Source organism: Meles meles, chromosome 16, assembly GCF_922984935.1.
Source record: "Meles meles chromosome 16, mMelMel3.1 paternal haplotype, whole genome shotgun sequence".
In the NCBI taxonomy this organism is placed as follows: domain Eukaryota; kingdom Metazoa; phylum Chordata; class Mammalia; order Carnivora; family Mustelidae; genus Meles; species Meles meles.
Genome location: NC_060081.1, coordinates 38,754,373 through 38,776,219, shown reverse-complemented (window position 1 = coordinate 38,776,219; position 21,847 = coordinate 38,754,373). Strand labels below are relative to the sequence as shown.

The 21,847-nt window shown below is 48.3% G+C and overlaps 1 protein-coding gene across 1 annotated transcript in view; it reads left to right on the top strand.

The window, feature by feature from the left end:
- The window catches only part of SLC24A3 (solute carrier family 24 member 3), a 527,740-nt gene that overhangs the window by 300,971 nt on the left and 204,922 nt on the right, over window positions 1–21,847 (top strand). Inside the window, exon 3 of the mRNA XM_045981759.1 lies at window positions 3,728–3,804. Coding sequence (XP_045837715.1) covers window positions 3,728–3,804 — 77 coding nt within the window. The remainder of the gene's footprint in view (window positions 1–3,727; window positions 3,805–21,847) is intronic.

Sequence of the window (21,847 nt, the reverse complement as noted above, 5' to 3'; positions counted from 1 at the left end):
TGAGGCCAAGAAGCACTGGGAAGAACCCTCTAGTCCAGCGTGCCACAATGTATTTTTACAGGTTATCTTGGACAGCTGTAGCTGTTCTGAAAACACAATTTCTCAGGTGTATTTGGGGCCTACTTGCCAGGTAGGGAGCTAGCTCGGGCTCAAGGAAGCAAGCAGCTGCTGCTGGCAGCCCTCTTCTTGACCTTGGGCCAGGTGGACAAGATGGGCATATTCCATCCCCAGTCAGTGTCCAGGACTGGGGATTCCTTTAGCATTCTTCATCCTGCCGACACTTATTAGACACCAGCTCTGTGTACTAACCTTACTCTGAGATTAGACAGGGAGGGAGCAATGAAGAGGAATTGCGGCCATCTTTCACATGGCCAACAGACATGCAGGTGGTTTCTTGAAGCACCTGTGACTCTGTCTGGGACCTTCTCTGGTCCCACGAACACACTGAGTTAGCCAAGTGCAGAGCTGAGGAGTGTTAAGGGTCAGCCGTAAAGAGTTTAGGACAGCCTTCAACAGTGATGGATGAGAATTTGTGGACAATACTGAGGCATATTCTACACCATCTCTCAGAGGGGCCCCAGCAAATTTAAGCCTACTGTCTCAGCCCCTTTCTGATTTGTCTCCCTCCCCCCAGGTATCACTTCCCAGTTAAACCACTGGCATTCATATCTCTGTCTCAAGGTCTGCTCTTGAGGGACCCAGCCTCAAACATAGGCATGTGGGACCTCTGAAGGAGGGTGTACTGCCTGGAGGGCAGGAGGAGAGGGACTCTAGCTCAAGTTTAAAAAATCTTTTCTTGTAACTTTCACCAAAAGACGATTCTATAGGAGCGAAATAAAATATATGTATTCTTCTTTGCAAATTGTGTGTTAGCTCTTTGAAATTATTGTTACAATTTCATCACCAGCCCAATACATGTTTTCACAAAGGACCTATAAGGAATAAGTAGAGTGGGATCCATGTCAGTAGCTTCCTGGGGGATACTGAACCTGGTCATTCTTTCCACATTGCTGGCACGGTCTGGGCAAGTCCAGGTGAACATGGGGACCAGCCAGGGCTGGAAGGTTTCCAGCCCACCCAGCAGGGCCTTTCCTCTCCTTAACTTTGCTCCACTCCCCACCATGGGGGTGACCCATGGAGACTATCAGTGTCCTGGGTTTGGGAAGTGGACAGAAAGGGACATTTCTCTTGGTTTCTGATCCACACTGAACAACTTCGGGAGGGGAGGGCAAGGTGAGAGCCATGGGATGATTATTTGGACTAAAATTTATTCTGGCGAATTCAAAGAGAAGTTCAAAGGAGGAAGTGTGGGAAAGCGTCTCCTAAGAGTGTAAGACATCCTGTGTGCACAAGGAGAGCCAGGAGGTGTGGAAGAAGAACAGGCAGGAATTGACTGGGGGGCTGCAAATACCAAGTCTCCCCAGATCCAGCCTCTATGGGTACTGTGGGCAGCAGGGAAGTTTCAGGGAGGAGGAAGTCGAAGGGTTTCTCACCAGGGAGGCTGGAGGGCCTCCGCTAGCTCTGCTTACTGGACAAGAGCACACCAGCCAGAAACATTAGTCCCATAGAGGAAAGACGCTAGAACAGAGACTCCTCAGTAAAGTGGCTGGAATCCTTGCAGTGCCCAGGGCCTGAAGGACAAACTTCAAGCTTCCTCTGTGAATGCTTGTCCCCTTCTGGTAATTTCCGGATTGTCGTGTCATTTGGTCTTCAAAGTGAAAGCTTCCAGGCTTGCCCTCGTTTTTCCCATCCATTGATCAGGAGGACTCAGTGCAGCCTGTTTGGAATAGCTTCAGCTTAGAAAGCCACTTGGAGGGGTGCCTGGGTGGCTCAGTGGTTTAAGCCGCTGTCTTCGGCTCGGGTCATGATCTCGGGGTCCTGGGATCGAGTCCCACATCGGGCTCTCTGCTCAGCAGGGAGCCTGCTTCCCTCTAACTCTCTCTGCCTGCCTCTCTGCCTACTTGTGATCTCTCTCTGTCAAATAAATAAATAAAATCTTAAAAAAAAAAAAAAAAAGAAAGCCACTTGGAGGGGTGTGGGCAGATCATGACCTCCCTGTCTTTCCTTGTCTTCTCCACTTTATCACATGAAGAATAGGACAAAACTAGCATGTGTGATCACACCTGTGACATGTACAGGTGATCTGTGCTTCATATGCTGGATGTAGCCTTAGGCCATATCACCACCGCCGTGGCTCTGGAAAGAGTAATGCGGTGTCTTTATCTGGTGATGCCCTGGAAGCAGAGAGCAGAACTTTTTCAAGGAATAGCCAGAGACTTGCATCTTGGGCCAACTGCCTGGCCAACAAGCTGCAAACCAGAGGCGTATTCTGTGCCGTCTCCCTGGATCTGCAGCAGGACTGGGCCCCAGGTGTCCTGTGTGGTCACCCACTCACTCATCAATGTTATTGTCTTTGACTCCCTTCCTTCCCTGGTCTCCTCCCCTTCCTTGTTCATAGCATGTCCAGGAGTCACCGCCAAATAAGCTATGTATACCCAAATCCTTGACTGAAGATCTGCTTTGGGGAAAACCCAAAACAAGACACATGGCAAGCAGGTGTCATCTTGTAGGTCCTCCCTGTCCACTGGTGATAGTTGTCCCACTTGTGTGCTGGAGATGGACGGAGAGCTTGTGGAACTCTGAGAGAAAGTCTGCTTTCATCAGCTGGCCAAATCTGCTAAAGATGGGGCCAAGGGCAGGGAAATGTGCACAGCTTCCCTCAGAGCCTGCTCTGATGCATCTTCCAGAGACGAGAGCCATGGGTCCTACAGGAGGCCTTATGAAGGCTCTGGCCTTGAAGCTGATGGGATTTTATGAAAGGCAGGGAGAGAAGATCACCTGGGGAAGGGGATATCTCGGGTTGATGATATAATCTGTGCAGATAAAGACATAAAAAGAAAGCAAATGCAAGGTGTGCTCAAGGAATAGCAAATGGTCCTGTCTGGTAAGAATATGACACCCGCAACAATGCTGACTGTCAAATTTCTAGCAGTGAGAGCACGGCCTGGAACACAGTAGCTGCTTGGGAGTTAGTAACTAAGTGAGGGAGCACATGCAAAGTATAAAAGGGCGGGAGAAGAGAAGAAAGCTCTAGTAGGAAACAGCCAGGACCATCTTGGCACTGCCGGTGCACAGACTGGGGCTTTCATCGCCCCGTCGGGAAGCTTGGGACCAGGGAGACAGGCATGAGCAGCTCTGTGCTTGATAGTCCATTTCAGGGGTGGCAAATATGGGTCAAATTCAGAAAGGGTAAGAAAGACCAGGGAAGGTGTTGCACCAGGCCCGAGGCCCCAAGCCAAGACAGTCCTGGTGGGAAAGGAGGGACAGTTTAGGGCAGGGATCTTAACCCTGTGTGTCCCATGGACCCTCTTGGTAATGCAGGGAAGCCTACAGACCTCTGCTCTCATGAACACTATAAATCACAAGGGGTGATCTAACTGCCCCCCAATGTTGCAGCGGTGAGCAAGAGCTGCTGTGGGCATATAGTATAACGTATCATGAAAACATATCTTTTGGGGGCCAAGTCTCTGGTGCTTCTCACACTTCTGAGGTTTGTTGCCTACTTTCTTGCCTGAAGGAAACGCTGAATTCCAGTTAGAGATGTGTGAATGTAAAGATGTAATTTTTTCTCATCCAAGTTCATGGAGTCAGGCACGACTGTCCCAGGCTTCCAGAGCTGAAAATATTATCCTCTGTTCTGAGCTGGTTTTCTCTTTCCATTCTTCAGCCCTGCATGAATTCCCCAATGACATCTTCACCAATGAGGATCGAAGACAGGGGGCGGTTGTTCTCCACGTGCTCTGCGTAAGTACCCCTTTTGGGGCTCTGCTGGAGGGTCCGGAGGGGAGACCTGGTCAGTGGTGGGGGGGCATAGTGAGATGAACCCATGGCGTGGGTCCTCCGAACCCCGTGGAGGGCAGTCTCCAAATGCACCTTCTGTAGGAGGCTGCAGGTTCATAAGCTGGAAGATAACAACGTATTCTTTCCTTGATATCAGAGTCTAAACCGTGGGTTCCAAGGTCAGCAAGATTTGCTGTCTACTATTTAACCTTGCTCTCTCTCCTCCAGGGCCACCCTCTTGGGGAACCCTTTACTAACCAGCCTCTCTAGAATGCCATCATCTTTCCCCATCCTGAGCTTTGTTTTTCTCCATATCACTGATCACTATCTGACATATTATGCTATCATTATTTGTTTCCTGTCCATCAACCTCACTCACACGCAAGCCCAGGGGAACTAGGGCATGGTCTTGCACATGGCTTCTTTCCCAGACCCATTTCTGGCACGCAGTAGTGACAAAGTATTTGTGAAATTAACAGATTACGTGTCACGCTGCTGACACGGCATCTGACCTAGAGTAGGCGAGCAATAAACGTTTGTTCTGGTTCCTAATGTCCACCATTGCCCTAGCGCTTCCTCGGCAGACCCAGGGCATGGAAGGCCCTCGCTTTTCCTTGCCCCTGTTTGGAGAGCGTGGGGAGGGTGTGTACGTGAAAATATATCTAAGGAGTGGCTGCAGGATCAGAAAGACCCAGGCCAAATCCTGGATTAGGTACATCACTGTGCTTTCCCATCTCTCTGGTATTCACTCTCCCCCGAAATGCTCTTAATTCCATTTTGGTTATTTATTGCTGTAAAACAAATTCTCCAAATTTAGTGACTCACCCAATGACCACTCTCCATTACTCACTGGGTCTGTGAGTCAGGAGTTCAGAAGGGGCACAGAGGGAATGCTGTGCCACCGGACCTGGGCCTGGGAGGGGACAATCCAGGTGGCTGACAGTGAGCCCAGCTGCTGGGCTAGAGCCTTTGGTGCTGGAGAAGCCCCCTCCCAAGAGGGTTTCTCCACCCTCGAGCCTGGTGTCCCGGCTGCAGTGACCAAATCACCAGCGTGGCTGGGACTGTTGGCCAGAGCGCCTCCATGTGGCCTCTCCGTCATGGCTCCCTGTGGCACTCCAGCACTTGGAGAGGGACATTAGGTGAACAAGGAAGAAGCCCCGTGGCCTGTAACACTCTGGCCTCGGAAGTCACACGCATCATTTCCTCAAGACTGTATTATTGTCACAAACCCACCACAACTCAAGGGCAGGGGACAAAGACCTTCCTTTTCAGGCCACACTCGGGGCATGGGTGTGGCACCCAGGTCCGCTGTCCTTGTTCTGCCTGTGGCTTCTGACAATGTGTTTAGCCTCCCTGGACCCACAGCTCCCCCCAGCTTGACTCCCCTTGTGGTGAAAGCAATTAACTCTTCAGAGCTTTCTCCACTTGCCCCAACTGCCCAGAACTCTCCCCTTGAAGAAAAGGCATGAGAAATCTTTTTTTAGCAAAGACATTCTCTGAAAACACTATATAGAGTAGACTCTTTGCCATCCTCCCTGCCCTTCAGGAGAGACACACACACAGAGCAATTATATGGATTCCAGCTGCCACCCTTGGCACCAAGGAGGCTCCCCTGTCTCCAGGCAGAGGAGACCCAGTCACTGCAGTTGGACTGGAGTAGGTTGGCATTTTCCAAAGAAGGGAGGAAAGGAACTCTAGGAAGGAAAGGGAAGCCCACGGTCAAAGATGTAGAGACTCGAGAGTGCAGAGTGTTGGGAATGAACAGAAACTAAAGACAGGGAAGGTGGGGGGGCGGGGATCACCTGGTAGGCACCATGAGGTGATTCAGCTGCTGAGTTGGAAGTAGGGGGAAGCAGATTCCTGAACTTGCCATCCTTCCTTGCCTAGGGAGTAGGGTCAGGTATGGCCAGAGATGACCCAGCATGGTCTGTGCTCTAGTCAGGTGACAAAGACCCAGGCAGGCCACAGAGAAAGGCTCAGGGCCATTTGGGCAGGGTCCCAGAGTCTCGGTACCCTAAAAACACCCCAGGCATGGGTGTTCATGAGCATCAAGAGGAGGTGTAAGGGACTGAATGTCATATAACTGACTCTGGGCCCCCGAAGAGCAGGGTCTGCCCATCCAGTGAGGCGAAGTCCCCAGACTTGGGTCCTGTCACCCCAGCCTGCCTTGGGGAGAGGGTCTGAGGCTGTCCTTTCACTGGGATTCACTGATGGTCATGGTGGATCTAGACCGGAGAACCCAGTCCTTTCAGATTTTACTCCGAAACCTGACTTAACTTTTCATTTGCACTCAAACTCCAAATTCCCCATTCCAGTTGGGCCTCATGGGTTTGCTTTTCACATGGGGCCCTGTAGAGCTCATAGCCTTCAGCCCTGGTCGATTCCTGGTCTGTGGACATGGGTGCTTGTGAAGACACCCCAAAACATTCTTTTAAATCTTCACTTCACAACTTGCTTCTCTTTTTCTTTGACTTTCACAGAAATGCTATCCTTTCTTTTGTGAACTTCATGGAAATCAAATAGCCATTTCTGGCTTAACTTTCTGAATGGTGCAGCTTTCATTTTCCCTTGAATCGGTCTGGTTTTGTGGATTTCAAAAACCCTAAATCCCGAGATTGCCCTAAAAAATATTTCTGTTCCTTCTGACTATTCTTCATGGATGGATTCTTTGCTAGTGTGGAAAGTCATCATTGATATAACTGTATCAACAGTGAATATCCCCAAGAAAACACACTGGTCTTAGAACCTGCTTAATAGCCAATCTGTTATAATGTTGAGACACTAAAGCAGTATTCTCTGTCTGTGAGGAAATTTGCACCTTATAAACCCATGGAGGCTGCCCTAAATAGAGAGGTCTGTGAATAATTTTGTGATTTAGGCACATCTCGTGAAATTTGCTAATCATCCCGTTGGTAGATAGTTGAATCTTTGAGATTATAAGACAAGCTACACATTTTCTTATCTAGTAAAAGAAGCTTTTAAATAATCAATATTTGAAATTCTTTCTCAAAATGGGCTTGTCCTTAGTAAGTCAGTTTCCAGTGCAGAAATTAATACCTTCTGTGTACCTTGTTATTCTTCCTAAGCTTCAAGTCTTCTTTTCACATTTTTAATGTAATTCCCCTCTTCCGGTAGACATATTTCTATGTGTCTGTGAGAGGTGGTATAAAGGATCACAGTCCTAAAAATGAATGTATAGCCCTTTTGAAGGCAAATTCCTGCTAAGTGAATCTGGCTGGGAGATGGGCTCCTTAACTGGTCCAGGAGCTCAGACCCATCCATGGACCAGCCAGGAAAGAAATAGGAACGAGAATGTTTCTGATGTCCATCTTTGTATTCTAAAACCTGGGTTCGCTTGGAGAAGCCCCACCAGAAACTCGGGTGTCAACCCTGTGCATGCAGAAGGGACTTCCTCCTCCATGGAGCATTAGGGTAGCCTCCACTTGGGGCCACACCAGGCTTCCCCAAGGCAGCAAAAGAATGCATGAGCCACTGAGATGTCCCTGGTCATCTGCCTCAGGCCCAATCTGTCCAGTGGTAGGGACTCCCTTGTCCACATCTCGGTCTTCACTACACTCCTATATCCAGTGCTGATTTTAGGAGCTCACGTGTGTTCACAGGAGGTGGGCTCTATATGGACTGGAGCATTTCAGAATTAGAGGCTAGATTGTTGTGGTGGGTCGTCAAGCCAGGGTTCCCTGGGAGTGGCAGTGAGGGCCATTGATCTCTAGCCCGATGGTGTCCGGGGCTGGATCCCAAGCATGGAGGCTTTCATGTACCCCCAGTTCCTGTCCATATTTCTTTTCCTCCTTCTCTAGCCCAAGTACTCTTTAATCTGGTCTGGGAATTTAGGGAAACTGACTCTGTGAGCCTGCAACCAAATTCCATCTTGTTCCCAGATCAGCCTACTTTTTAAACTCAAGGAATTCGCTAATTTCTGTCTCATGGTTCCATTACGACCTGGCTTGCTGTCCAAAGCTGCGGGAGGAAACCAGTTGGCATCCGAGGAAGTGATGGGGATGTGAGTTGGCGGGGTGGGGGAGGGGGAGGCTGTTCAAATACCAGGCTCCCTCTGGAATTGTGGTTTTTCTAGGTCCATTCCATATTGCCTCAATGTTGCTGGTTTTCCAGGGCTCCCAGACAGATAGAATGCCTAGATGTCCTGGATGTATCCATTCTGCCCTCCCTTTCCACACTGTTCCCATGCTGGCCTCTTTGTGCACCTGCTCTGCTGGCTCTCTCCCTGTACCCTTCACTCTTTCTCAATTCCCAGCCAGCTGGTCACCAGCCAGACTTGGTTGCCTTCTGGATCTGGTCTTAACCAGTCAAGGATCAAAGTCCAGGCCTGCCCTCAGCAGATACAGAGGTTGGGGCAGCTTCTGAAGGAGGAGTCTGGGCTCTGCAACCCCAACCCCAAACTACCCCCCCTCCACCCAGAGCTAAAAGGAAGGCTGATTTGGATGTGTTCCTGGAGCAGCTAGGTGGGGGGGAGGGGGTCTTTCTGGGGAGGGCCCAGGTCCCACGTGGTCTATTCCCCTTTCAGTCCTGGGGGTGGAAGCTGTCTGGAAGGGGCCTCACCGAGGGATGTCATTTCCTTGTGGCCTAGTTTCTTCCAGTTCTTTCTATTTAATTTTAATATCTGGAGTAGTTTCTCTGGATGTGCCCCTCTGGGGCCCAGATTGCTTTTGTTAAGAGCCAAGGAATAAACTATTTGCTGCAACAGCCAGTTATTAGAGGGCAGAAGGGCCAGGCTACCAGCAGGAGGTGGAGGGGGCCCCTTCCGCTGCCCCCGCCCCTCATACCAGCCCAAGAAGAGGCAGCTTTGCATGTCAAAGCTCTTGGTCCACCTCCACCCCAGGGGTGATTTTTGTCTCTCCAAGGCTATCCCTCTGCTTTTTTGGCTCTGAAACAACTCAACTTTTGTAGGCCAGCCCTATCTAACAGAACTTTCTGTGCTGGTAGAAATGTTCTCTGATGGCCTGGTCCAGTAGGGCAGCCTGCTGGCCTGTGTGTGTCCGCTCAGCCCTGGAAGTGTGGTTAGTGTGATTGAGGGGCTGATTCTTTATTTTTATTTCATGTTAATTAACATAAATTTAAATAGCCTCTTGTGGCAGGGGGCTGCCCTGGAAAGCCTTCAGATGGATTCAGATTCAGAGCCTTCCCTTCCTTTTTTATGTTGTCAGCTTGAAATCAGGAAGCAGAGACAGAAAAAAGGTTGCCTGCAAAGAGGTGTTGCTCCCTCATTTCATCCTCTTCAGGGCTAGCCTGGGTTTAGCAATTCAAACACACGGGATGCAGGGAAGTCATTGCCAGGGCCCAATGGGATGTTTGATGACCAGGCAAGACACCCAAATTAGGAGTGCAGACAGTTACCTGTCACCCACAAGCTCAGTGCTTTGGAACAAGTCAGAGAACTTCTGACCTCAGTTTCCACATCTGTAGGGTGGCAGGTGCATAGTAGGTGCTCAGTAAATGGTAGGTTTTTGATCTTCACCTTCTCTCCATCCCGCAGCCCTCTAATGGCAGCTCTCATGTGATTAGCCTGTTACAAACACCTGTCATGGGACCAGAGCCAGATCCACTCAGAGGCAGCCCAGTCCTCCTGAGCAGCCAGACAGGGGGCATCAGGAAGACCTCTCTGCAGCTGCTGTCTTGCCAGGCCCAGGGCTCTGGGAGAGAGGCAGTTGCTGGGGTTTGAAATTTAAAGGAACCTGTATGATCTGGTCAGCAAGGTCCCAGCAACAGTTCACTCGCTGGGCAGACGTGTTTAGTTAAGGGATTTTACCCTGGAAGAGAAAAATGATTAGAAGAGCTTGTGGAATTTGCTGTTTACTCTTGGAAAAGTGCTGAGCATGTCCTTAATTTGTCAGTGTCAACACAAAGCTAAAACTGGCGTCCAGAGAGGATTAGCACTAAGAGAGTAAATTATTATGTTTCAATAGATCTTAAGTTATTCCCTCCCCTACTTGCTCCCGGGACCCACTTCAGAAGGCTCAGGTTTAACCATTAGGTCTCATGGGCTTGCTGAGAGATTGATGTCCCCAGGACCCCTGAGCTGGATACAAAGCATGAAGAGGGTTAGAGCACACTCTTGGATTGAAATCCATCTGTGTTCCAGTCCTGCCTCTTCGTTTATTAGCTCCATAGCCATGGGCAAGTTGCTTTGCTTTGCCAAGCCTCAGTTTCCTTCATCTGTCCCTGGAGATAAATATGGCAGCCACGTCATCAGGTTGCTCTAAGGAATACATGAAAGCAAGCATGCCAGGCTCTTGGCAGGGTGTCTGCCCTGCATAGACAATGCCCCATCTCTGCTCCTGGTACTTGCAACCTGTGTGTGCCTGCCCACCTCCCAACTTCCAGCCTGCACAACTCTGGGCTTTTTTTGGTCCCGCGGAGCCCATTCTACCGGAATGCAGGACAGCCCAGAAGTAGCCCTCAGATGGAGCAGGCTTGGTTGGTAAATATCTCCATTTTTTCATGCCTCACTTGGGCTAAATGAAACATTTGTTCTAGGTTGTGTCCCAGAGTTGCGGGAGCAGGTAGAAGCTCTAGGTGCCCAGACAGTGCCTTGCTTAATAACACCTTGATTATCTGACCAGCTCTCCCCCAGCTCATTTTCCTGCTTGTCTGTTGCTGCTTTCTGGGAACCTCTGCTTCCAACTAAAGGACTTGCACTGGAATCCTGATACCCAGTTCTGCTTCTGAGGCACAGGTTGAACAGATAAAAACCCACCATTATTGTTATGCAAATTAGATGCATAATGCCAGTTGCAGGATTTGGAGATTCCAGTCCCTTTTAGACATCTACAGACCAAGGGGTGACATGAATTCATCTACTGTCTCTGTGATTCATATCCTGAACCCCATATAATATACAAAGAGCTTGAGAATGAGCCTTGGAGCGAACACCATGAAATCTGGCCCCTAACAGTGAGGGCAGAGAGTGAGCACATGACTTAGACACCAAACATTTCCCCATGGGGGCCAGATACTAGGAGCCTGCTGTATGTGTCTCTTCATCTTATGTATTATTTGCTTCACTCATCCCCACTTGTTTGTATTTTTTCATTTATTTCATTATTGGGAAAATAAATTTTATTTATGTGTTCCTCTGAGATGATGTTGCCAACAGCCACAATTTATACACAGTAGCTATGTGTTGACTATTTGATGTTTTGTAGTAGTTTTTCCTTTGAAAAATGTAAATACCAAAGCTAAGTGAATGACCAGGTACTGCTGTTTGGATTTGTCATATGTCCTGGTTTAAAGAACTAGTCTGTAGCAAATATTCAGCAAAGCAATCTGGATAAAGTAGTCCATTACGTGCTCTAATTTCTCAGAAAATACTCCATGTATTTTAAATGTTGGTGCCTGGTGGTGTGGGTCTTTGTCAGTGGTTTCCTGATGATTCTGTTGTCTAGAGAAGCTCAGTAGAAGACCTGCAGTTTACCATGCCTCAAGGTATCAGAATAAGTGCTACCTAGGAAGCTTGGTTTTCTGTTCCCTCTATCTGTCATGCCTCCCACCCCAACCCTGACTCTGGTATGATACAGAGACTCCAGGTAGGAGTTTCAAGTTTAACAAACAAACAAACAAAAAAACCTGACCTTAAAGCCCAGAAGCCTCGGCACCCAGGGACCCACAGATCTGCAGCCTGTTCCACAGTCTGAGGAGCCAGTTTCCCCCTCAGATTGGTACCAGAGTTGCTCCTGTGGCCAAGAGGCATGTCTCAGGCAGGATTCCCCCTGAAAAGTTGGCCCCAAGACAAGGAGTCAGGACAGGGGCTTCCTTTGGGGGATGATGCCGGGAAGCACCCTGCAGGGCTAGGCAAAGAGGGGGCATCCAATAAAGGCTATGTGGTAAGGCCAGTTACACATCATGGTCACGGTGGCTGAAGCTTAGCCCCACGGAGACTGGCTGATCGTGGAGAACCTGCCCCTCTGATCACCCTAACTGAGGTGGGGGGTGGGAACGGCAGCCCCCTTTCCGTCACTGCTGAGGGCTGCACTCCCGGAGGAGCTGAGCTGCTCCAGAGCCCCAGTCAGTGAACAGAAGTTGTTCAGTTGCCGTGCCAGGAGCGTGAGTACCAAGGCTGAGGGTGGGCATGACACGTCCCAGCCAGACCGCCCCAGATAGTAGAGGACTTGCACCTGTGCCCACACCGTGAGCTCCTTCTGAAGATCCTGGCCAGTGCCTTTCTCCGCATCTTTTCCCCAGCAACACCTTCCGAGTCTGATGCCAGCAAGCGTCTTCTGTGTGAGTTCACCCACTTGGGAATTCCCAAGACTGGCTGTTTGGCAGACAGTCCTGTAGCTATTCCCAGACTGTCTGAACCCACTTGGGTTGGTGGGAAGCGGAGCAAGTTGGTGTCTCTGTTCACTGAGTGAGCTGTGTGGAGGGCCCCGATACCTCCCCGAGGAAGACCGATCAGCGCTTCTCACATGTGCCTTGTCAGACTCCCTTTCCCCACAAGGGTCCTGTCTTGTCCCAAAGCCTGTGTTCCCTTCCATGTCCGACTTTGAACTTGACAAGTTCTGTTAGTTCTACTGTTTCTCAGGATTCCTGCGATGGTCAAGAGTTCAAATGCTGACTGCCGCAAACCTCCTGCATGGCCTTTATGACTCAGGGCCTCAGTTTTCTTATCTGTGTATGCGGATGATGCTAGCCCCTACTTCATAGAAGTTCTGCTGCCAGGTAGGAGAAAGCAGGGAACATGCTTAGTCCAGTGCCTTGGATATAATAGGAACAAGAAAACATTAGCTATCACGTTACTTTCATTGTTCTACCCTGGATCCTTCTTGGGTCCCCTCGTGTCTGGATGGTGGCCATGCAGATGATCTTTCTGGCTTCAGTCTGTTCCGTTTCCACTGAAATTCAGTGCTATTCACACCAGATCGACACCCTGAATGCAATGTCCTGGTCACGCTCAGAACTCTCCCCAGTCACATCCCCCACCAACGGAGGGCCAACCTGGCTTGGAAGGGAGGGCATTGGGTGTCAGAGTCAGACCACCTGGGTTCAAATGCCAGCCTCACCTCTCTTTTTAGGTACAATTAATAGCTTTGGGCAAATAAACTTTGTTCTGTGTGCCTTAGTGTCCCTGTACCATGAGGATAATAGTAGCGTCTGTTTCTGAGATGCTATCTTAGTGCTTGGAGCACAACCTGGCACTTAGGAAATGCTCCTAATTGTCAGTCATTGTCCTTATTGTTATTTCAGAGTTTCCCCACCATCTGTGCATCAACCAGTGTTCAGCCTTTTTTCTTTTCTTTCCTTCTGTATACCAGTATAGGATAGCCTAGCAAAAATGGATTCTCCACCACCCACCAAGAAATCCCAGGGCCTCCCTGCCCATGCTTCCTGTCCATGCTTCCCCATTATCTTTAGTCTTCTTGCAATTCTCCTCCAAGTTCCCTCTGGATGTTATCTCCTTGAAACTTTCTCTTACTTCCCATAAGGAGAAGTTGGACTTCACGTTGGCTCAGATCTGCATCCTATTCTAAATCTCCACTTTCTTTGTTCACACCCCAAGGAACTTCATGCAGGCATCCCTCTGTTAATAACACGTCTTGCCTCTCCCCTTCTTCCCATATGAGTGTTAGTGAGCTGGGACCATGCTTTAGTCATCTTTATGTTCCCGTAACACCCAGCATGGCACATTGCATGCAGGAATTGCTCACTGAAAGTGTGGTGTGTGAGTAAATGAACGGATGAAATGGGCTTAATATCTTAGCTGCTGAGTATAGGGTCTGTTCACTAAGCTGGTAAGACGTAAGCAACGAAAATAATAAGATGCTTTCATAATAATAATTTCAAAATAATAAGATGCTTTCATAAGTCTTGGGGGTTCATCAGTCCCAAGTATAATGATGTGGTTTTTTGGAGACAGATCTTCATTGAGAGAAGTGTACTGAGTTAAATGCTGAGGATACCCCAGCATCCAAGGCAGGAGTGGATGAATTAAGACAAGAACCCAGAGGCTTCCTACTCCAGTAACATTCCTTTCTTACCACAGTGTCGGTGCTGCCCAGGTAGCTTGGACATTACTAAGATCCAGTGACAGCAGAGACCCTCCCTTACAGAGACGGGTCTGTTTCACCCAAGACTCAAAGTCCTTTCTGAACTTTTGCACAAAAGCATAGCAACTAAACAAACATCATCATTAATGATAATCACATTGTTCTCTAACTTTGTTAAGCTAAATTCTTTCCGTAAAGGATTGGCCTTGATCTACTGAGGCATTATTTCAGAACCAAAGGCGGTGCCCACATATGAAAGGGACTCAAACTGTGTTATCAGTTAAGGATGAGCAGAGGTGACATTTGGGAACAGGGCTTCGGTTTCCTAAGCCCATTTAGCTTGGAGGATCCAACGATGAGAAAGGCTTGTTTGCAGCAGACACCAGGATTCCAGGGGGATCCCTCTCCTTCCCTGAGATGCCAGTGAAATTCTTGCTCTCTTCAAAGCCTCCTGAAGATTTTCCAGAGCTGTTCCTGTTGCTTCTGGTGCTCTCTTGTTCTTATACTTTCAGGAACCACAAGGACCCCCAAAGATAACTTGTCCTTTCAGAACTTACCAGCTGTTTCACTGGGGAATTTGGAGCCACTTCCTCCTGGTTCAGAGGATGTGTGTAGTAGACTGGCAACCATCAACTATCTCACTCACTGAAAACTGGGTCCAAGATGGTGTCCACTTACTCAACTCTTTACCCTTGTAAAGCCATGTGTCCATGACAACCTATGGCTCTCTCAAGACTTTTATTTCCTAAGGTTCTCTTCACATTTTTCCCATCAGTTCTAGGAGCTGTTTGTAAATAGATTTCTTGGTGACATGCTTTTTCACCTAGAAATCTCAAAGCAAGTATGCAAATCAGGTCCAAATGTGGCCCTCATTCTTGAGTCTTTGGTTGGGATGTTTTCATTGATTCTCTTGACATATCCTTAGCTCCTTGCCAGTGAGCAGATTCCAGAGGTAACCATGGAATCTGTCAGCTATTTCTTTGGTGCTCTGACGGTTCCAGTCTTAGGTGCAAATGTGGAAGCCAGAAGATCTATTTTTTCCGTTCCTAAAGTTGTGAGAACAGTCTTTTCCTTTGTGATATGGACTGCAGGGATTAAGGCAGACATGTATTTTTGGCAGTCACCATAATGCTTTTCACCATCTGAAGCTGTGATGGGACCAGCAGTTTTGGCATTTGCTAGGCCCTCTTATCCTCTCCTGGACACAGGCCCAAGTTCATTTGACTCCACCACTTTTTTGGTTTTACAGAGCTGGCTTGAGGCAAGACCCATTCCTCTCTTCTTTAGAGGAGCAGGGCCTGGAGGGTTATGTATCTCCAGTCTCATATGCACCTAACACATCAGAGTGGACACATTCCTCACACAGATGCACATCTATGGATCTATTACCTTTTATAAAAAAGACAGTTGGAGGTCATATTAAGCATGACTACTTAAAGTGGGATATTGGAGAAATGAAGGTTTTGTGTGCATGTGTGTGTGTGTGCTTGTAATCTCTCCCTTGGCAACTCAACATGGGTGGACATGCAGTCAGAATATAGCTTGAAATGGAGCTATGAATTTTTAAAAGACTGCTGCCTTTCATTCTCCCCTGTAACCCATTTAGCCCTTAGTTTGGCCACCTCAGCAACTGTCACCAGCACCACCATGCAATCCCCCTGTTGCTCCAGGCTGGACTCAGGAATCAGCATTGACTCTCCCTTTCCCAACACCCATCAACAAGTCCTGGCCATTCCACCTTCAACCTATGTCTCCATCCCATCCTCTCTCTCCAGCTCCACTGGCATGGCCATCATCCAGGCTACCGTCATCCCTCACCGGGACCAGGATCTCCCTTCTCAGTTACACACTGGTGTCCTTTAAAAACATGCAGGGATCAGAAGTGTACTTCCTGGCCCTTATGACCTCTCCAAATTCACTTTACCTGAAGCACCTGCCATACTTCAACCCCACATACCTGCCCTCCCGTTGCTCAAATGTTTCAAGCTCATCCCACCTTAGGGAGCTAGGTATACGCCCTTCCTCTGATGGTACCTGGACCCTCTGTACTGATGTCTCGTGCCGCCACATCCAATCCTAGCTCGCCTGTGAATATTCACTGATGGCCAGCTGCTTGAAAGTTCTGCTCCACTTTTTGCTCTGCTGGCCAAGGAACCATATTCTTCTATACCAGAAATGGCAAAAAAAAAAAAAAAAAAAAGAAGAAGAAGAAGAAGAAGAAGTGAATCTCCTTGTCTCCTTTCTTATAGTAAATAGACAAGTCAGCTCAGAGAGGAATCTGTTCAAACTAGAAAGGGCTCAGCATGACTGAAGAAGTAATCAATGATGTCATCCCTTATCAAATTAGCTGGCCCTCATTTAAAAAAAATGTTGGAAGGGAAAAACTCTTCTGTGAATGTATTCATATAACTTGATTTAGTGATGGTGTTGTCATGGAAACGCAGCATGCCAAGGGAAGGGGCTAGGGTGCTCTGCACTGTAGGACACAGAAAGACTTCAGTTTTCCCCATTGTGATATTTTTCATGATAAGATGCAAAGAAAGCATACTCGCTGGGCATCAACACGTTAGCCATGCTGCTTTGGATGAGTACCAAAGGGGCTCTCTTTGTTTGCCTTTGAGGTAACTGGGTGATGACCCTGGACCTGTTACCAAAGGAGAAGAAGGTATGACTGGAGGAGGATGTCAATATCTTAAGCTTATTGAGGTCCATGATGGCTCAGTGGTGGGCGATCTTCTGTCCGGAGCCACCAGTGACCAACTCTGTGGCCTTGAGTAAGTCACTTAACCTTTGGGATCTTGACTTATTCAACTTTAAATGAGAAAAATATTCTCAAGGTCCAGTCTGACTCCAAGAGCCACCCCTCCCCCCAAAAAGACTCTGAGATCTATAGTTTGCACAGTAGAAGCCTCCTAGTGACTTCCCCCTTCTGAGGAGCCTGGAGTTCCTGGATATACATGGGAGTCATGATATTGCCCAGCTAACACTTGGCAGGCAGTCATGACGAGCTTCAGTCCTGGGCTATAACCAGGCACTCTCAAAGGCTCTGTACCTTCTTGTCATGGGTGAACAGGCATGCCTCCATGGCCCTGGGGTTAGAGCAAGTCACGTGGCCAACATGGGCAGAAGAAAGGCCTACAGCTGCTTCATATAAGGAATAGGACTCCTGTCCAGAAACAAGAGCCAGTGCCTCCCCCAAAATAATATTAACGGCTGCAGGCCAAATGCTAGATGATGCCAGACATGGTTTGCCCGTGGCCCACTGTGTCCACATCACTTCTTGCGAGCCACAGGCACCAGGATGGGACCTGAGCAGAAAGGCCACTCGATGTTTTTTGCTCCTCTGCTGTAAGCTTGTGGGGCATGGATGTCCCCGTTTCAGTTTTCAGCTGTAGATGGGCCCAGCAGCAGTCCAGGTGCATCAGAGCTGCCCTAAAGTTCAAAAAACAATCAACCAAGTTGTTGGGAATTTCTCATCTCCTACTAAGATGCTTACAAGGGAGGATGAGAGAGAGAGAAAGGGGTCAGGTGTGAAAAAATAATGTACAAATCCAGCTGCCCAGTTGTTTTGCTCCCAGGCCATGAAGAGAAAGAGGAAGGGAAAAGTGTGCTGGGTCTTCGGCACACCCCCTCCTCTGATTCCCACCCACCCCCACCTAGTGTCTGTCACCATTTCAGTTTTATAATTGAGTAAGCCAAGGGCTGGAGAAGTCACTAGTCCCCGGGAACAAATTGCTTGTGTCATGTTTAGACCAATGCCTGTGTTAGATACCTTGGGTTCCATCAAACAAAGAAGTATTTCCTGGGACCTCTGTAAATGAGCAGTGCAGAATGGACACAAGGAGGGATAGATAAGCACAGTCCACACCTGCTAGGAGTCCGACATCTTGTAAGACATGAACTGGGAAGCATCACACAGCAGTGAAAGATGTAACTGAGTGCATGTCGGCTTTTCCTGCCACATGGCTGTTCTCATTCCTGTTGTGCCGATGGAGGGATAAGGCACTGAGCTATTAAGTGACTTGCCCAGTATGATATAGGTATTACCTTCTGCCATTTCATAAGTTGAGGAAACTGAGGCACATAGAAATTAAGCGACTTGCAGAGCACATAGCTCAGGAGTCAGAGCGGGAGTCTGACCCCAAGCCTTAAGGCTCCAAAGTGGGGTGGTAGGAGGGAGAGAGCCTCCCTCCCAGGACAGTGACTTGAATGGCAAGTTTGGAAGGGGTTCCAGGCATGATCAGTGGACACATCTGTTCAGGGTTTTCAGTCTTTATTCTAGATACGGCTCTAGAAACAACCTCCTGAGGCTATAAGCTGCCAGGGAAGCCAGAGGGTCCTCAGGAGTGGGCATGGGGCCTGTGGCCATGCTCTCAGGGTAATGTCAGCCAACCTCAAGTCCAGCACCAAGTGGGCTCGGATTCTTAGACGGGCTTTGCATCCCTCCATGTCTAGATCCAAGAGTGACTAGGGTCTGTCCTCACCACTCCTTCATCTACACCTCTAGGAGGGGGACCACCAGGCCAGACTCTGGTCACAGCTTGGGTCTGGGCCCTGCGCTGGCCCTTTGCTCTCGTCTGAGCAGCTGGGCTGCATCAGAGAGCGGGACCCTGGGGCCAGTGGCATTTGCTGGGCTCAGCCAGCTCTTCTGTTACCCTCGTTTGTCTGAAATTCCGGAAGCCTTTGAATAGCACGCGTGATAATTACAGAATTCCCACATATATTGATGAGAAACAGCTACATAAATAGCATAGCTTGGTATTTACGAAGTGCCAGTTTTCTGTAAATATAGAATTTTGGTAATTACTGCCAAGCAGCTCGTCCACCTTCTGGAGCTCTTCCCAGGGGACACGTCACATCATCTCTGTGGCCAGTCTCATGGAGTAAGCGGGCACAAGTCCATGAAGCAAATAGGCAGTCTGGAACCAGCGATCCCCAATCTATTTTGGAGTATGGGGATTCCTTTTTGACAGACGAGGAGTGTGTTGACCCCTCCTCCACCGTCTATGCACAGACGCCTGCCCACCATTCCAGTAAGTCAAGCTTCTCAGTGGGCCCCTGGTCCACAGATTGAAAACCCAGTTTCCTTTACTGAACTAGAGTAGCATCTCCCACCCTGCTTTCTCAGGGCACTCCTGGAAGAAAGATGGTCATAGGTATGTGACCTCCATATGGGACATATAATAGCAGGGCTTTCAAAACTGACCACAGATTCCACCTTTCACAGAGTAGTTCATAAGAGTTTGCAAAACATCCTACTTTGGGGAATAATGACTAACCATCCTCAGGGCTCATTAATTGATCTTGGCTCAGTTCTCAAAGGAATGGTCTTATATCCGTTAGCTTTCACTGCATAACAAATAACTCTCCATTTTAGTAGCTGAAACCAACTGCCATTTATTCAGCTCCTGTTTCTGTTGGTCAGCAGTTTGTGCTGAGCTCAACAGGGCGGTTCTTTTGATCCTGGCAGACCTTCCTCATGTGTCTGTGGTCAGCTCTCAGCAGCCAGATAGCTTGGCCTTGGACAGATGACCAGCTGACAGCTGGGGCAGTGAAAGCAATTGGGCCACACAGTATATCAACCTCCGTCAGGCCAGCCTGGATTTATCTACATGGCAGCTGGACAGGGTACCAAGAAAGCAACTGGAAACAGCACTACGCTCACCTCTGCCACATTCTGTTGTTCAGAGCTGTTCACAAGGTCAGCTCCCATGAATCCTAAGCCAGGGAGTAAACGAGCAAGAGAACTGGAAGATTTTAAATGTCTAGGGTCTTTGGAGAGGCAATTTGTTTGGGAGAACAGGCCCAGAGTTATTGTTGAAGCTGTGATCCTATAACAAACAAAAAGAGTTTGGGAACCTTGATTGCGTGTTTATTTGGGGTGCCAGAGAGGGAGGGGCTGCTGCTGGAGATGACACAAGACTAAATCCACCCTGTAGTCCACTCCTTCATGTGCCCACTAGAGGTGAGTCTAAACTTCTCTCTCCCAATAAAATAGTATTCTTAGGCATGGAACCCTACCAGTGAGAGATGACCAGGAATACCCCTTTAGTTACCCAGAGTACGAAGTTAGATTCTTTCAAGCCTGCCACAGCAAGGGAGAATGTTCCCGGAGGAGCATTGGGAATGTCTCTGGAAGGGGAAAGTTAGCCTTGGGCCACATGCCTTTGAGGAGTGATGGAGGAAGAAGGAATGGTGGGGTGGTGGTTATTTGGGGTTCAGGGTTCAGTTTTATCCGTGTGCTATTAGACACAAGGCTCAGAATTTGCCAGTCTATATGGAAATGTCAGAAATCTGTTGGGATCATTTGGTTGCTGGTGGGCAAATTTTTGTTTCCTCATAGGCGAGGATGGTTGTTGGTCAGTAAGAGACTGTGCCATGTGCTAGCCTCAGTGGTGCATGGCCCTGAGATGCTTCATTGTGTCAGCGGCAAGGCAGTCTCAAGAGTGAATTCCCAGATGGGGCAAAGAGTTAAGCTGGCAGGTTGTAACCTTGGCCCTCCCCTGAGACTTCCTATTGACTAAGGGAAACACTACACAGGTGGCTACTGCTCAGAGGAGCCCTTCTTTGGTCAGCCTTCAGAGTAGCACAAGGATTGGAGGAGTGACTCTTGGAGTATCACTGGGCAAGCCACTAGACTGCCAGTAGTAAAACCAGTGGGCGGCTGCCTGTCCCTGCTCAGCTCTTAGACATTCAGGGAAATTTGTAGAAGATCATGCAGCGAGCACTTTGAGAGCACATCAGCACACGTGGTATCTCTGGATGAATGACAAAGGGCCAGTGACAGAATGGCATCCCTTCCTGAGTGAAACAAGGCCAACAGGGCATGGGACTAAACCACAGAGTGGAGGCCAGCAGCTCACACCCCTCTGTGGAAAGCCTTGTGCAGTGCACAAGCTACACAGCTGTTCTCAGCAGTCCGAATTCTTTGGAAGGAAGTTTTCTATTCATCATCTGTATTAGGGTGAAGAGTGTGGCCATTACTCTACTTAGTTCAGGACTTTATGTGAGATAATTTTTTGTGTTAGCTCATAGCACTTAATAAAGAAGATTCTTTACCCTACATCCATCAGTCAATGAATATACAGTTGATTCTTGTTAGTGACAGATTCTGTATTTGCATATTCACCTACTTGCTAGAATTTATTTGTAACCCCCAAATCAACATTCATGCTGACAGACATGCACAGGGTGGTGACCCCATATGCACGTTCTCGGCTGAGGTTGAACGAGGCAAGGCTCTGCGTTCTTGTCTCAGCTGATACTGTCAACAGGCATCCTCTTCGCAGTCTTCCTAGTGCCAGAGTTTGTGCATATTTGTGCTTTTTGCTGGTGATTTGCTGTTTAAAGCTGTCTCCGAGCATAATGCTGAAGAACTGTCTAGAATTCCTAAGCACATGAAGGCTGTGATGTGCCTTACAGAGAAAATAATGCGTGATAGATAAGCTTCATTCGGGCATGAGTTATAGTGCTGCTGTCTGTGAGTTCAATGTTAATGACTTGACAGTATTTATTAAGTGAGGTGTTGTTAAACAGAAGCACACATAAAACAAGGTTCTGTGTTAATCATTTGATGACAGTGGTGTGAGTTGGGGCTCTCAGGAACCCTGCATTTCCTCTGTGAGGAATGCTTCAGTCTTCCCAAAATCTGTGCTCTCAGCGATGGTAGAGGGCATAATTACTGTGAATAAGGAGATTCAGGGATGTGGCCACTGCCTCCTTGGGATTCACCAAGTCCTCAATGGCAGTTAATGGACAGAGGACCCTGGCCTTCCTCAGCAGGAGCAAGGAGCAAATCAGAAGTGTATCAGGCGAGAGCATCACTTTATTTCAAGCATTTTGAATTACCTGCAAGGCAGGGACACCTGTGTTCATGTGCTAATACCAAGACACATTCAAGAGCTAAATATTAAAGTGATCTGGATTGTCTGTGTTAATGTTCCTCTCCATTAATGCAAATTTGAGAGTTAATGGTATTTTCATTTGCC